The sequence below is a fragment of the Nyctibius grandis genome, chromosome 1 (genome assembly GCF_013368605.1).
Source record: "Nyctibius grandis isolate bNycGra1 chromosome 1, bNycGra1.pri, whole genome shotgun sequence".
Classification (NCBI taxonomy): Eukaryota; Metazoa; Chordata; class Aves; order Nyctibiiformes; family Nyctibiidae; genus Nyctibius; species Nyctibius grandis.
The window spans coordinates 111459344-111473077 of record NC_090658.1 but is presented as its reverse complement, the minus strand read 5'-3'; the positions used below and the strand labels follow the sequence as shown (position 1 = coordinate 111473077).

The window sequence follows — 13734 nt, the reverse complement described above, 5'->3', positions numbered from 1 at the left end:
TTAATTGGATTATAATCCTGAAGAAGGACTGATCTGATAGTAATAATCCAGTGAAATCACAGTTCTGTAATATTGAATGGAAAAGCAATGAGTTCTAAAACCTGTGAAAAGCAGATGCCTGTGCAGAAAATTATATACTATAAAATCTCTCTCACAATCCACAAGGCAGAAATATACAAAGAAAAGGAGAATAAAGAAGAGTTGTTAATATTTTTTTTAATAGTCTAACAGCTCAGGGAAGCTCAGGAAGACAGCTTAATCAGAGACCATGATTCTTCACTGAAGACAGAATTGCCTTGTGCCACTCACTGCCAGAAACACCATAGACCCAGCTGACAGCTGGAAGATGTGGCCAACATATCAGGGTAAGAAACACTGCTTAAATATACTCTTTCGTACATTTTTGCTTAAATAGGTGTTGCGGTTTAATCCCAGCTGGTAACTAAGGACCACACAGCTGCTTGCTGACTCCTCCCCCTCCAGCCCGCAGTGGGATGGGGAGAAAAATCGAAAAAAAGTAAAACTCCTATGTTGAGATAAGAACAGTTTAATAATTGAAATAAAATAAAATAAACTACTACTACTACTACTGATGATAACTGTATGAAAAGGGAGATAAGAACAACAACAACAACAACAACAACAACAAAAGAAATAAAACCCAAGGAAGACAAGTGATGCACAACGTAATTGCTTACCACCTGCTGACCAGTGCTCAGATAGTCCCCAAGCAGCAGTTGCCCCTCCCGGCCAACTCCCTCCAGTTTATATACTGAGCATGACGTCCTATGGTATGGAATATCCCTTTGGCCAGTTTGGGTAAGCTGTCCTGGCTGTGTCTCCTCCCAGCTTCTTGTAGAGAAGAAGCTAGGAGGACAGAGGCAGTACGAGAAACCAAAAAAGTCTTTGGCTCAATGGAAGAATTCCTTGGCAACAACTAAAACACCAGCGTGTTATCAACATTATTCACAGCACAAATTCAAAACATAGCCTCATACTAGCTATTACACAGAATCACAGAATCACAGAATGTTAGGGATTGGAAGGGACCTAGAAAGATCATCTAGTCCAATCCCCCTGCCGGAGCAGGATTGCCTAGACCATATCACACAGGAACGCGTCCAGGCGGGTTTTGAATGTCTCCAGAAAAGGAGACTCCACAACCTCTCTGGGCAGCCTGTTCCAGTGTTATGAAGAAAATTAACTCTATCCCAGCTAAAACCAGCATAATACGAATAGATTTTCTTTGTCTGACACATTTCTATAGAGTTTCTAAAATCCAGTGTTTTTAAGCCTTACAACTTCAAAGGGTAATCTAATATAAACTATTTCATCACACAAAAAAATGGGACATACCATGAACATACTGTGAATGTATTTGTTTCATAAAGCATAGTGAGATTTCACGAAACATGTTCAGAAATGGAAACACAGTTTTCAGAATTCTATTATGTAAACATTTGTTTTGTCGAGTTTGGCACATCTCTTGACTTTTTTTTCAGTTTGGTTGTCTTTAAAATCAGTATAGTAGTAATAGTTATTTACCTCACAGAGGCACTACATATTAGCTAACTGACTGGAGGCTAAAACGTTTAAGTGCTTTAAAGTGGTACTTCTGTTAGAGTAAGTTTTTTCAGTGGAAGGCCTGAGATCCCAGAAAAAATCTCTGAAGCAGACCAAGAGAATTTCATTAGGAATTGCATACTGACCTCCCATATAAATAAAGTTAAAACAGTTACCAAGAAAGATCTCAATTCTATCTCTACATGATCTCTCCATGCTTAAAGGAATTTAGTCCTCCTCCCTTTCTACAGGTGTAAGTTCACAGAATCACAGAATCACAGAATGTTAGGGATTGGAAGGGACCTCGAAAGATCATCTAGTCCAATCCCCCTGCCAGAGCAGGATTGCCTAGACCATATCACACAGGAATGCGTCCAGGCGGGTTTTGAATGTCTCCAGAGAAGGAGACTCCACAACCTCTCTGGGCAGCCTGTTCCAGTGTTCAGTCACCCTCACTGTAAAGAAGTTTTTCCTCATATTTATGTGGAACCTCCTGTGTTCCAGCTTGCACCAATTGCCCCTTGTCCTGTCAAGGGATGTCACTGAGAAGAGCCTGGCTCCATCCTCATGACACTTGCCCTTTACATATTTATAAACATTAATGAGGTCACCCCTCAGTCTCCTCTTCTCTAAGCTAAAGAGACCCAGCTCCCTCAGCCTCTCCTCATAAGGGAGATGTTCCACTCCCTTAATCATCTTCGTGGCTCTGCGCTGGACTCTCTCTAGCAGTTCCCTGTCCTTCTTGAACTGAGGGGCCCAGAACTGGACACAATATTCCAGATGCGGCCTCACCAGGGCAGAGTAGAGGGGGAGGAGAACCTCTCTTGACCTGCTAACCACACCCCTTCTAATACACCCCAGGATGCCATTGGCCTTCTTGGCCACAAGGGCACATTGCTGGCTCATGGTCATCCTGCTGTCCACTAGGACCCCCAGGTCCCTTTCCCCTACGCTGCTCTCCAACAGGTCTGTCCCCAACTTGTACTGGTACATGCGGTTGATCTTGCCCAGATGCAGGACTCTACACTTGCCCTTGTTATATTTCATTAAATTTCTCCCCGCCCAACTCTCCAGCCTGTCTAGGTCTCTCTGAATGGCTGCGCAGCCTTCCGGTGTGTCAGCCGCTCCTCCCAGTTTGGTATCATCAGCGAACTTGCTGACAGTGCACTCTATTCCCTCATCCAAGTCATTACTGGTCCCAGTACTGACCCTTGAGGGACTCCGCTAGACACAGGCCTCCAACCAAACTCTGTCCCATTGATCACCACTCTCTGGCTTCTTTCCTTCAGCCAGTTCACAATCCACCTCACTACCCAATCATCCAGACCACACTTCCTCAGTTTAGCTGCGAGGATGCTGTGGGACGCTGTGTCAAACGCTTTACTGAAATCAAGATAGACCACATCCACTGCTTTACCATCATCTATCCACCGGGTTATGTCCTCATAAAAGGCTATTAAATTGGTTAAGCATGACTTCCCCTTGGTGAAGCCATGTTGACAGCCCCTAATGATCCCCCTATCCTCAATGTGCCTAGAGACAGCACGGAGGACAAGTTGCTCCATTACCTTTCCGGGGATGGAGGTGAGGCTGACCGGTCTATAGTTACCCGGGTCCTCCTTCTTGCCCTTTTTGAAGACTGGAGTGACATTTGCTTTCCTCCAGTCCTCAGGCACCTCTCCTGTTCCCCACGACTTAGCAAACACGATAGTCTGCAAGAATCTAACTTTTCCAGACTAACAATTAGGAGAAAGTAATTTTTTTGCTATATATTTTTTAAACATTTTTCTCTGGTTTTGAGAAAATGAAAAATAAAAAGAGAAACTGATCTTACAAGAGTATGTGCAGGGTTTCTTTTATTCTGCAGGATGAAGTCAAGCAAACATGTTCATGGCATAGCCAGGGCAGCAGTTCTGCTATAAGGAGCATTCAGAAAACCCTCTATATTTGAAAAGTTCCTTATTTAGAATTAGGATCATATAATTATCAAAAACAGTGTGGAAAAGAAGCTTCTGACAAATTTAGTACATTACCGTCTCCAAAATGCAGTACCCATGACACATATTTTGTTTCTAAAAAATGCTTCCCTAATGTCCTAAGAATCCCCCATAATGGAGACTTCATAATGTCTCTCAACAATCTATTCTAGCACTTTATTATCTCTACTAGTGATGAGGAAGTCTATTCCTCATGTTAAACACGAATCGCTTTTGCTGTAACCACAATTGAAGACTTTTTTTGCCCTATCGATTAAAGACTCAAAATGATTTTGGCCTTAGACTGGAAGAGTAAAAAAAATCTTATTCAGTTCATAAACGGAGCAAAAATCCACGAACAAGAACATGTAGCTTGTGTGGCATCATTCTTTGCTTCTTTTTCACGCTATTCTCTGAGCACAAAGTTACCATTCCTGAATATTTATTTTATACCTCCCTCTCTGTCTTTCCTTCAACCCGTCCACAGAGGCCATGGAAAACCTCTGGTCAGTATCTTTTCGGAAACATAGTGCACAAAATCAGATGCACTACTCCTGCCAAAGCCTTACAGTAAATGAAACATTTAGCATGTCTTGCAGTAACTGACTTAGGTACAGCCCATGCTGCTTGCCTCCTTCTCAGAAGCCACAAAGGAGAAAAGGCTGTTATGACATGCAGGTAAATGGTCAGCCCTGGCATGACGTTAAACTCACAAGGTAACAATGTGAGAAACTGCTGGACATTCCATACAATGCAAAGGGAGAAGTTGGCTGGCTATCTCAAGCCTGCGGTTACACTACTAAAACAATAAAGGGATAAACTAGCAGGTGAAATACTTGAAAAGGAAGTGAAGAATGGGTGAAGAATGTCAAAAGATAATGAAGAAGGGGTGCTGACTCACAGACAGTGGTGGTGGTATCACAGATTAAGACTGAAATTACCAAACAAGCATGTAAAAATCAGAAAAAATAAAGGCCAATGCAGAAGTAGTAAAACGTGGATGGGTTCCTTATTTGGGAGGAGGAAAAATGGGGGGGAAGAAAAGGAATATAAGGTAAAACATATGAACAGGGCTTTTGGGGGTTTCTGTTGGTCAGCCGTGTACCTGATCATCACAGGGTGATGTAATAATAAGCCATAATAATAAAACACAACAATGAACCTGTTGTTTTTCTTACTGTCTTTATCTGACTGGCTTCTGCAGACAGGGGCATCTGGGATGGCCTCCCTAAGTGCTAGCAAGGCAATGGAGGATGGACCAAACCTTCCTAAAAGAATTTACATCCCCAGACACCTTACATGTACTTTCCAGTAACAACTTCTCCAGTTGTTTCCCACAGCCTCTCACGTACACTTGATTAATCTTGCCTATATGCTGTACCCTAATTGGCTTCGAACCTATTTTTCAGACTCTTCTTCAATATGTCAAGATCATCCTTAAGTTTAACACTACATTTTAAAGTTTCATGCCTGCAAAACTAGTAGGCTTACTTTTGCTAACACACCATAAAGGAAGTATTCAAGGAATTGGATCCAGGACAGACCTTTTCAGCACTTCTAGTCAATATGTCAGTTTTGAAAGTGAACCATTTGTACCTATTATTGGATTATCCAACAAAGTCTGTAAAACCAAATCCGTATAATGCTTGTTTAAAATATTGTAATGTCAAGAAATGTCATTAACCTTACTGAAGTCAAGACAAGTTGCAGCAACCGCCTGTCACCCATCCACAAGATGTGTTATACTATCACAGGAGGAAATCAGATTGGTTGTCACTATTCATTCTTGACAAATCCTTCAGGGCAGTCATTCATTTGTTATCTTGCAGCTGCATACAAATATTTTGTTTATTTATTTCAAATTTCTTTCTCTAGATTGAAGTTAAATTGACTAGTCTCCAATTCTCCAGCTTCTTTTTCTTTTCCCATAAACAGCCATAATGTTTGCCCTTTCCTATTCTTTTGATATGTCACCTGGCAGACACAAATTCCCTAAAATATCTTGATAATAGCTCTGAGATTACTTTGACCGGTTTTTCAAATATCATCAGGCATTAAAAGCACACATACCACCATAACTTCCTTTTGTATTGCAATCTGAGATTTTATTGGGTTTTGCTAGTATTATTTGCAATAACCATCTTTTGCAGTTGACCTTTTCAGTGAAGGCTGACCTCTGATATGCTGAGTCCTCAGGAGACTCAGCCCCCAGAGCCTGAAGTTAGGGACAGGGGGCTGTGTGAACCCCCCGTAATCCAGGAGGAGATGGTTAGTGACCTGCTGTGCCAGTTGGACACCCACAAGGCTATGGGCCCGGATAGGATTCACCCCAGAGTAATGAAGGAACTGGCAAATGAACTTGCCAAACCACTCTCAATTATCTACCAGCAGTCCTGGAGACTGGAGTTAACTGGAGAAGTTCCAGCTGACTGGAAATTAGCAAATGTAACGCCCATCTACAAGAAGGGTTGGAAGGATGATACACGGAACTATAGGCCTGTCAGCCTGGCCTCGGTGCCAGGCAAGGTGATGGAACAGATCATCCTGAGTGCCATTACATGGCACATGCAGGACAATCGGGGCATCAGGGCCAGCCAACATGGATTCATGAAAGGCAGGTCCTGCTCGACCAACCTGGTCTCCTTCTATGACCAAGTGACCCGCTTAGTAGATGAGGGCAGGGCTGTGGATGTAGTCTATCTAGACTTCAGTAAGGCATTCGACACTGTCTCCCACAGCATCCTCCTGGACAAACTGGCTGCTCGGGGCTTGGATGGGTGGACTCTTAAATGGGTTAAAAACTGGCTGGATGGCCGAGCCCAGAGAGTGGTGGTGAATGGGGAAAAGTCCAGCTGGCGGCCGGTCACTAGCGGTGTTCCCCAGGGCTCAGTTCTGGGGCCGGTGCTGTTCAATATCTTTATAGATGATCTAGACGTAGGGATTGAGTGCACCCTCAGCAAATTTGCAGATGACACCAAGCTGGGTGGCAGTGTCGATCTGCTAGAGGGTAGGAAGGCCCTACAGAGGAATTTGGACAGGTTAGATAGATGGGCCGAGACCAACGGCATGAGGTTCAACAAGAACAAGTGCCGGGTCTTACACTTCGGCCACAACAACCCCATGCAGCTCTACAGGCTGGGGGAAGAGTGGTTAGAAAGCGGCCCGGTGGAAAGAGACCTGGGGGTGCTGATCGACAGCCGGCTAAACATAAGCCAGCAGTGTGCCCAGGTGGCCAAGAAGGCCAATGGCATCCTGGCCTCTATTAGGAATAGTGTAGCCAGCCGGTCTAGGGAAGTTATCGTCCCTCTCTACTCAGCACTGGTGAGGCCGCATCTTGAGTACTGTGTTCAGTTCTGGGCCCCGCACTTCAAGAAAGATGTTGAGGTGTTGGAGCGAGTCCAGAGGAAGGCGACCAAGCTGGTGAAGGGTCTGGAGGGTCTGACCTACGAGGAACAGCTGAGGGAGCTGGGGTTGTTTAGCCTGGAGAAGAGGAGGCTCAGAGGTGACCTTATTGCAGTCTACAGCTACCTGAAGGGAGGTTGTAGTGAAGTGGGAGTTGGCCTCTTCTCCCGGGCAACTAGCGATAGGACAAGAGGACACAGCCTCAAGCTTCGCCAGGGGAGGTTCAGGTTGGACATTAGGAAGCATTTCTTCACAGAAAGAAAGGGTCATTAGACATTGGAACGGGCTGCCCAGGGAGGTGGTGGAGTCACCATCTCTGGATGTGTTTAAGAAAAGACTGGACATGGCACTTAGTGCCATGGTCTAGTTGACAGGGTGGTGTCAGGGCAACGGTTGGACTCGATGATCCCTGAGGTCTCTTCCAACCTGACTGATTCTGTGATTCTGTGATTCTGAGCAGAAGACAAACATTTTCCCTTGTCTTCTTGCTATTAATGCACTTAGAGGGTAATTTTTTGTTACCCATATATCCCTTGCTGGTTGCATCTTAATCTGTCTCCTGGCCTTCCTGGTACTACCATATGCTATGCTTTTACAATCATTGTCTCTAGATTTCATTTTCTGTATGATTTCCTCTGGAGGTCAATGAACAGATCACTGCAAAAAATCAAAACAAACAAGTGAAGAGACATCGTAGGAAGTAGTGAAAATCTGTTTTACAGAATCACAAGAAAAAATATATTCTTAATTAATATCTGATCAATAGTTTCCTGTTTCTAATGAGAAGAAACTATTGTTTTAGTGGAGGACAGGAAATGATCATATTAGTCTTAAAACCATAAGAAAACCACCAGCAAACAAAATAAAAAACCTTGCAAATAGTTCTTCTGTGCAGAGAGAGAATTGCCTAATTTACTGTTTCATTAAAAATATAGAGCAATCCAGCAGTGTGTATCTTTTTGAAAATTGAGTCCCAAATCTAACTGCCTACTGATAACACAGAATCAAGTGCTTTCAAGTCTCTAGAGCACTGAAATAAATTATATCAAGCAGAATCAAAAGATATAATATTCAGAGAACGGTAGCTGAAAAAACCCTCCACATTCAATAAAATAATGTACAAACTGGCTCAATCCCCTCTGTCCTTGTGGAGCAGCAATATGCTTTAAAAGTATCCGGTGCGTAGATGCTGTGTGCTTCGTCATTGACTGAGGTTATATATATACACTTAGAGCCAGAGCTTCAGCAGTGGTACTTATTTAATACTTTTCAAATTCGTGTAATCCCTGAATATTTGTTAAAATCTTGTAGCCCTTGACATGGACTAACTGGAATGACATGCCCTGGGATAACTAGAACTCTCCAAACAATTCCCAAGGACAGTCTGGGATTTAAGCATTGATGGGAATAATTTACAATAGGCAGTTTAAATGCAGGCACCCTGCTTTAGTGGGAGAAGAGAATTTAAAAGTGTGGAAGTAGCCAGACCATGCCATTTAGCTACATGGCCTGGTACTGTTTATTTTAACAGTACAAATATATTCATAATAACTACACTACTACTACCTTTCCTACTACCTCTTTCTAACTTTGTATCATAGACAAAGAGCAAAGTCCAGACTCTTTGTTTGACATCTTCTTTTGGCAAAGAGACACAGAATCACAGAATCACAGAATCAACCAGGTTGGAAGAGACCTCAGGGACCATCGAGTCCAACCGTTGCCCTGACACCACCCTGTCACATAAATACAGCCAGAGAACCAATATCTTAGTCCTTTCACTTTCCAGTTTACTTAGTTGTATGCCGATGAAATTCATTATGTTCTGGAGATGCAGTTTCCAGTAAAAACTGTCAGAGGTTATATGAAAGACAAGGTTCCTTGTCCAACCTCGTTCCTTTATGAAAGATTAAGTTGGACTCTAAGGCAATAAAGAAAACTCACTTCAGGCAACACAATAATGAAAGTCTAAGGACCTGTTTAATTCTTCAGGAATGTCCATACTCAAAAGCAAAGATAAATATGCAGCTATCACCAATTTTACTGCAAGGCAGCTCTTCAAGCGACCTTCAACCTCTTAAGCTTATCCTTTCTCTAAGTTTTAAATCATTTGCATTAAAAAGAGCTATTCAGGTTTGTACAAACATTATGTAGCTGACAATAATAGGCTCCATTCATCTAGGGCAGATCAAGTCCTCTTCTGCTTTCAGTTATCATTGCCAAGTTGTACTTCATTCCTTTGCGGTACATATATAAGAGATTCACATTTTGGTTGCTTTTAAAGCAAATGTTCACAGGGCATTTTAAAGTCTGAATTTTTCACATTTGCTCCTTTAATATTTTTATGTTTGCTAGTTTTATTTACTTGATCTGCCCAAATTCATTATAAACTTTATTCTTCTCACTTTTTGGCAGAGAAGAATCCAATGTTTGTTGCTGTCAGTCCCACCTTAAATTTTCAGCTCCTGAAATTAAGGTCCTAATTGTATCTTCCTTTCTTTTCATATTTGGAATAGAAAAAGTGAGACAGATTTGTACTACCTAACTTTAGGCACCTAATTTAGATGATACTCTAAGAGGCTACTCTTCTTAGGATCTCAGTATAGTCAAGACAGAAAAAGAGGCTCCTGAAAAGGATGATTTAAAGTGTTGATATCAAGTTCCACATTTTAACAACTCTCTGTAACAGAATAATTTTCTGTACTACCTATCTAGGTAGTTCATGGAGACTAGCCCATTTATTTAGGAAACCAAATTAGGTAGTTAGTTATAGGTTGTATGACTGTCCCCAGTATTTTTTAAAAATTGAGGAAGAACATGTCTTCCTTTTTTCAACTGAACCCATTATGTCTGCCCAAACTGATATGAATAAACTTTTTTACTAAAATACTTGTAGAAGAGAGTTCATCCAACAAAAGATATACAAATAAAATATTTTTTCCCCTGGCATTCATAATCACCTGGTTTTCATATCAGTTTAATTAATCATTAAAAGCCATGGCAGAGACAGTAATTAAATGCTCCCTTCTTATACAGAATAGGTATTTATTTTGGTTTTGGGGGTAACTTGATTATCTACTATACATAGAGTTAAAGCCTGTAGTGGTTTTTGAGGTGTATTTTTTTTCAAAGTACTGACCCAAATATAATAAAACAGTTTCCTGTATAAGAAAATGTCAATGGTTAAATACTTTTAATAACTTTTAGAAGTCTATAAATGTCCAAGCACATTTTACAAATAAGACGATGAAATGGTGGCATATGAAAGAATATACAAGCTGTCAAACTAATAAATATTTATTTGATCCCGATATGAAGAATTTTTTGACTCAGTCTTTGATTTCTATAATAAAACTCCATAATAAATTTCTGCAGTAAAACAGTATAAAAGAGCCCTTGCCTACAAACCCAGCGTTCTTGGAAACAGCAGGGATTGGGCTCTTTGTTCCTGAGTAATGATTTAATGCCAGATTGATGCAATGAAAGGACATGTAAGTGAAACTCATTAGTTTTATAACACAAGCTTCAAAGTACTTCTCAGAACTACAGAACTAGCCTGGAAAATGCTACTATTACATTTTACAAAGTAAATGAAGAACTCTTTGCAATGCTAAGAGTAAGTAAGAATACTTCCCAATGCAGTAAATTCATCTGGGTCTTAAGGACATTTGGTTAGCTGGAGCAGAATAAATATCTCATCAGGCTCCTGAGCTCCAAAAGTCCTAGGTAGTCATGACAAACATAGTCTGCACAGCATGACACAAGCAAAACAGATCGGATTTGTAATACACTCCTTGGCTATCTGTGCATCATATGTGATGTAAATACAGAGTTAACTCATCAGACTCACTGCTGCGATATTGCATGCAAACGTAAACTACACTTTCCAAGACCTGGTTGTGAGTTCCATTGTTCCCCTCTCATTTATTTCACGGCTCCACCTAATCCACTTTTTAGGTCTACAGTGGTGGATTCTAATCATTACCGTGTATTAGTAAGGATCTGCTGTATAAAGTAGGTCATTTCAGAACTTCAAAACCATAGAAAACTTGGTTTTAGAATTTTAAAACCAACTAAATGTGTGTATGTAAGCTCTACAAATTTTGCAACTTAACGCAATGACAAGAATTTTAAAAACTGGATAATATAATGAAAATCTTACCTGGTCTGAGGGAGAACAGCATTTATTTGCCATTTTCATCTATGAAAGAGAGACAGAAGAATACATGGAGTTATTAATACACTGAAGAGTTTCTGTGATGCATTTAGCATTGACTTAGTTATTGAATACTATATTAATATTTCCAAATTATGTTTATAAGAAATGAAATAATTCAGTGCATAAATACTAGATTTTTACTGTTGCACTAAATTTACAAAACCAAGGACTCAAAAGACGGGAAGCATTGTATAAGAGTTTTCATTAAAACCTTCACAAAGATTTGTATTTACGAATTTAACTTTGCCTCTCTTAAAATATTATACTGTACTGTAGACACCTCACTTAGGTCTCAGTTAAACAATTGCTTAAGTAAACAGATATTGGCTTCTTTAAAGTGAAACACTTCTTTGAAGTGCAATATTAGTAAGTGTAGTAATGATATGGAATCTAGACAGAAAAAGATTAAATGACTGGAAAGACAGACTCCTCTACATGCAACAATATAAGCTGTGAACTGTCCTACAGTTGATGAGTACTTCCAAAGGATCTTGTCATCAAAAAGCCTGTTTTATAAGAAATGAAAGGCTTGTGATAGAAGACCAAAAGCTACAGCTACGCACAGGAAAAACTACATTTGCCACAGGAAAAGAGCAGAAGAAATCCATGGCTATTGCTTGTATCCTGGCCATACCAGATTTGTAAGATCAAATCTGTGGATAATCTTTGGAAGCAGAGCAATGTCTGCAGCCAGTGTCTGCAGCTCAGTAAATATGGTGATGCCATTGCCTGTTGTGGTGGGATGACTCTGGCCAGCAGCTGAGCACCCACACAGCCACTCACTCCCTTCCCCCTCCCAGCAGGAAGGGTGAGAGAATAGGAAGAGCAAAAGCAAGAAAACTCATGGGTCAAGATAAACAGAGCTTAATAAGTGAAGGAAACAGGAAAAAGCCAAGTGATATAAAGGCGATTACTCACTGCCTCCCACAAGCAGACTGATGTCCAACCAGCCTCCAAGCAACAGCCACATTGAAAGACAAACCTCCACCTTCTTTGTCCTCTATGTCACTTCTGAGCACCATGCTATATGGTATGAAGTATCACTTTGGCTGGTTTGGGTCAGCTGTCCCAGCTGTGTCCCTTCCCAATTCCTTGCTCACCCCTCATGGGAGCAGGAGTGTCAGAGTGAGAAAAAGTCAAAGCCTTGATGCTGTGCAAGCAATGTTCAGCAACAGCAAAAACACTGGTGTGTTATTAATGCTCTTTTAGCCACAAATACAAAACACAGCACCATATGGCTGCTATGAAGAAAGTTACCTCCAGCCAGACCCAGTACACCTGTAAGAGGCCAACAGGATTGGTGTTATGGTAACGACACAGGCCTCAGGATGTGTCAGGGTTTGTCTGGACTCGTCTTGGACTGTCTGGAGCTATATTACAGCTTGTTTAGCCATTACATAAATATCTAATGACCATGAGATTATTGCCTGCTTGGTTTTAGTAAAGTACAGCTTTGAGATGTAATGATATATACAAATATGAAAGTTACAGGTATATATATACACAGTATATAAAGTGTATATACACAAACACACACTTGTAGCTAATAGATGGCAATAACAAGTCATTATTCTGTATAGAGTGAATTATCCATGACCATAAACAAAATGAACCTTGGACAAAACGTAATGTGGAGGAGTATAGGATGACCGCAGGGGCCTTAACTGTACTGACACAGGGTGACACCAAGGCTCAGGGCTATAGGAACTCACCAAGTCAATCCTAACTCATCATGGGCCACTGGGGCTCCTTCTTCCCCATATGCTCACTTTTGCAGCCCGTTTGAATTGAATTGTGTGGTCAAATGGTGCAGGCGTGCTGGTGGGTCAGACAGCTGGAAGTGACTGAGGCTCAGGGGATGAGGTGGCCTGACCTACTGGGGGCCTGGGGCACCTGCCAGGCCTGGCTGTGACCTTGGGTAGAGTGCTGGGAGAGCCGGGAGAGCCTGCCAGCCCCTTGGAGGGGCCCTGCCATGCTCCCCACCACCTCCCTGCCACCCCAGAGGAGGAATGGGGATCTCCACAACAGAGGTGGGTAACAGCCTGCAGGCACAGACACCTGCACTGTAGCACAGACAAGGACTGATGATGAGGACGGAGCTGACATGAGATGGTAGAGTTCAGGATCTCATGTGGCAGGAACAGAATAGCTAGCAGAATCACAACCCTGAACTTCAGGAGGGCCAACTTTGGCCTTTTCAAGCAATTGCTAGGGGAAATCCCATGGGACAGGGTACTAGAAGGTAAGGGGGCCCAAGATAGTTGGTTAGCATTCAAGGACTGCTTCTTCCGAGCTCAAGATCAGAGCATCCCAACAGGTAGGAAGTCAAGGAAGGGCACCAGGAGACCTGCATGGTTGAACAGGGAACTGCTGGGCAAACTCAAGTGGAAGAAGAGGGTGTACAGATCGTGGAAGGAGGGGCTGGCCACTTGGGAGGAATATACATCTGTTGTCAGAGGATGTAGGGAGGCAACTAGGAAAGCTAAGGCCTCCTTGGAATTAAACCTTGCAAGAGAGGTCAAGGACAACAGAAAGGGCTTCTTCAAATACACTGCAGGTAAAGCCAACACTAGA

General features: G+C 41.8%; 1 protein-coding gene across 1 annotated transcript in view; it reads right to left on the bottom strand.

Moving 5' to 3' along the window:
- Positions 1-13734, bottom strand: part of SNTG2 (syntrophin gamma 2) — a 310557-nt gene that overhangs the window by 58595 nt on the left and 238228 nt on the right. The window contains exon 11 of the mRNA XM_068409305.1: positions 11104-11142. Within this exon, the coding sequence (XP_068265406.1) occupies positions 11104-11142 (39 nt within the window). The remainder of the gene's footprint in view (positions 1-11103; positions 11143-13734) is intronic.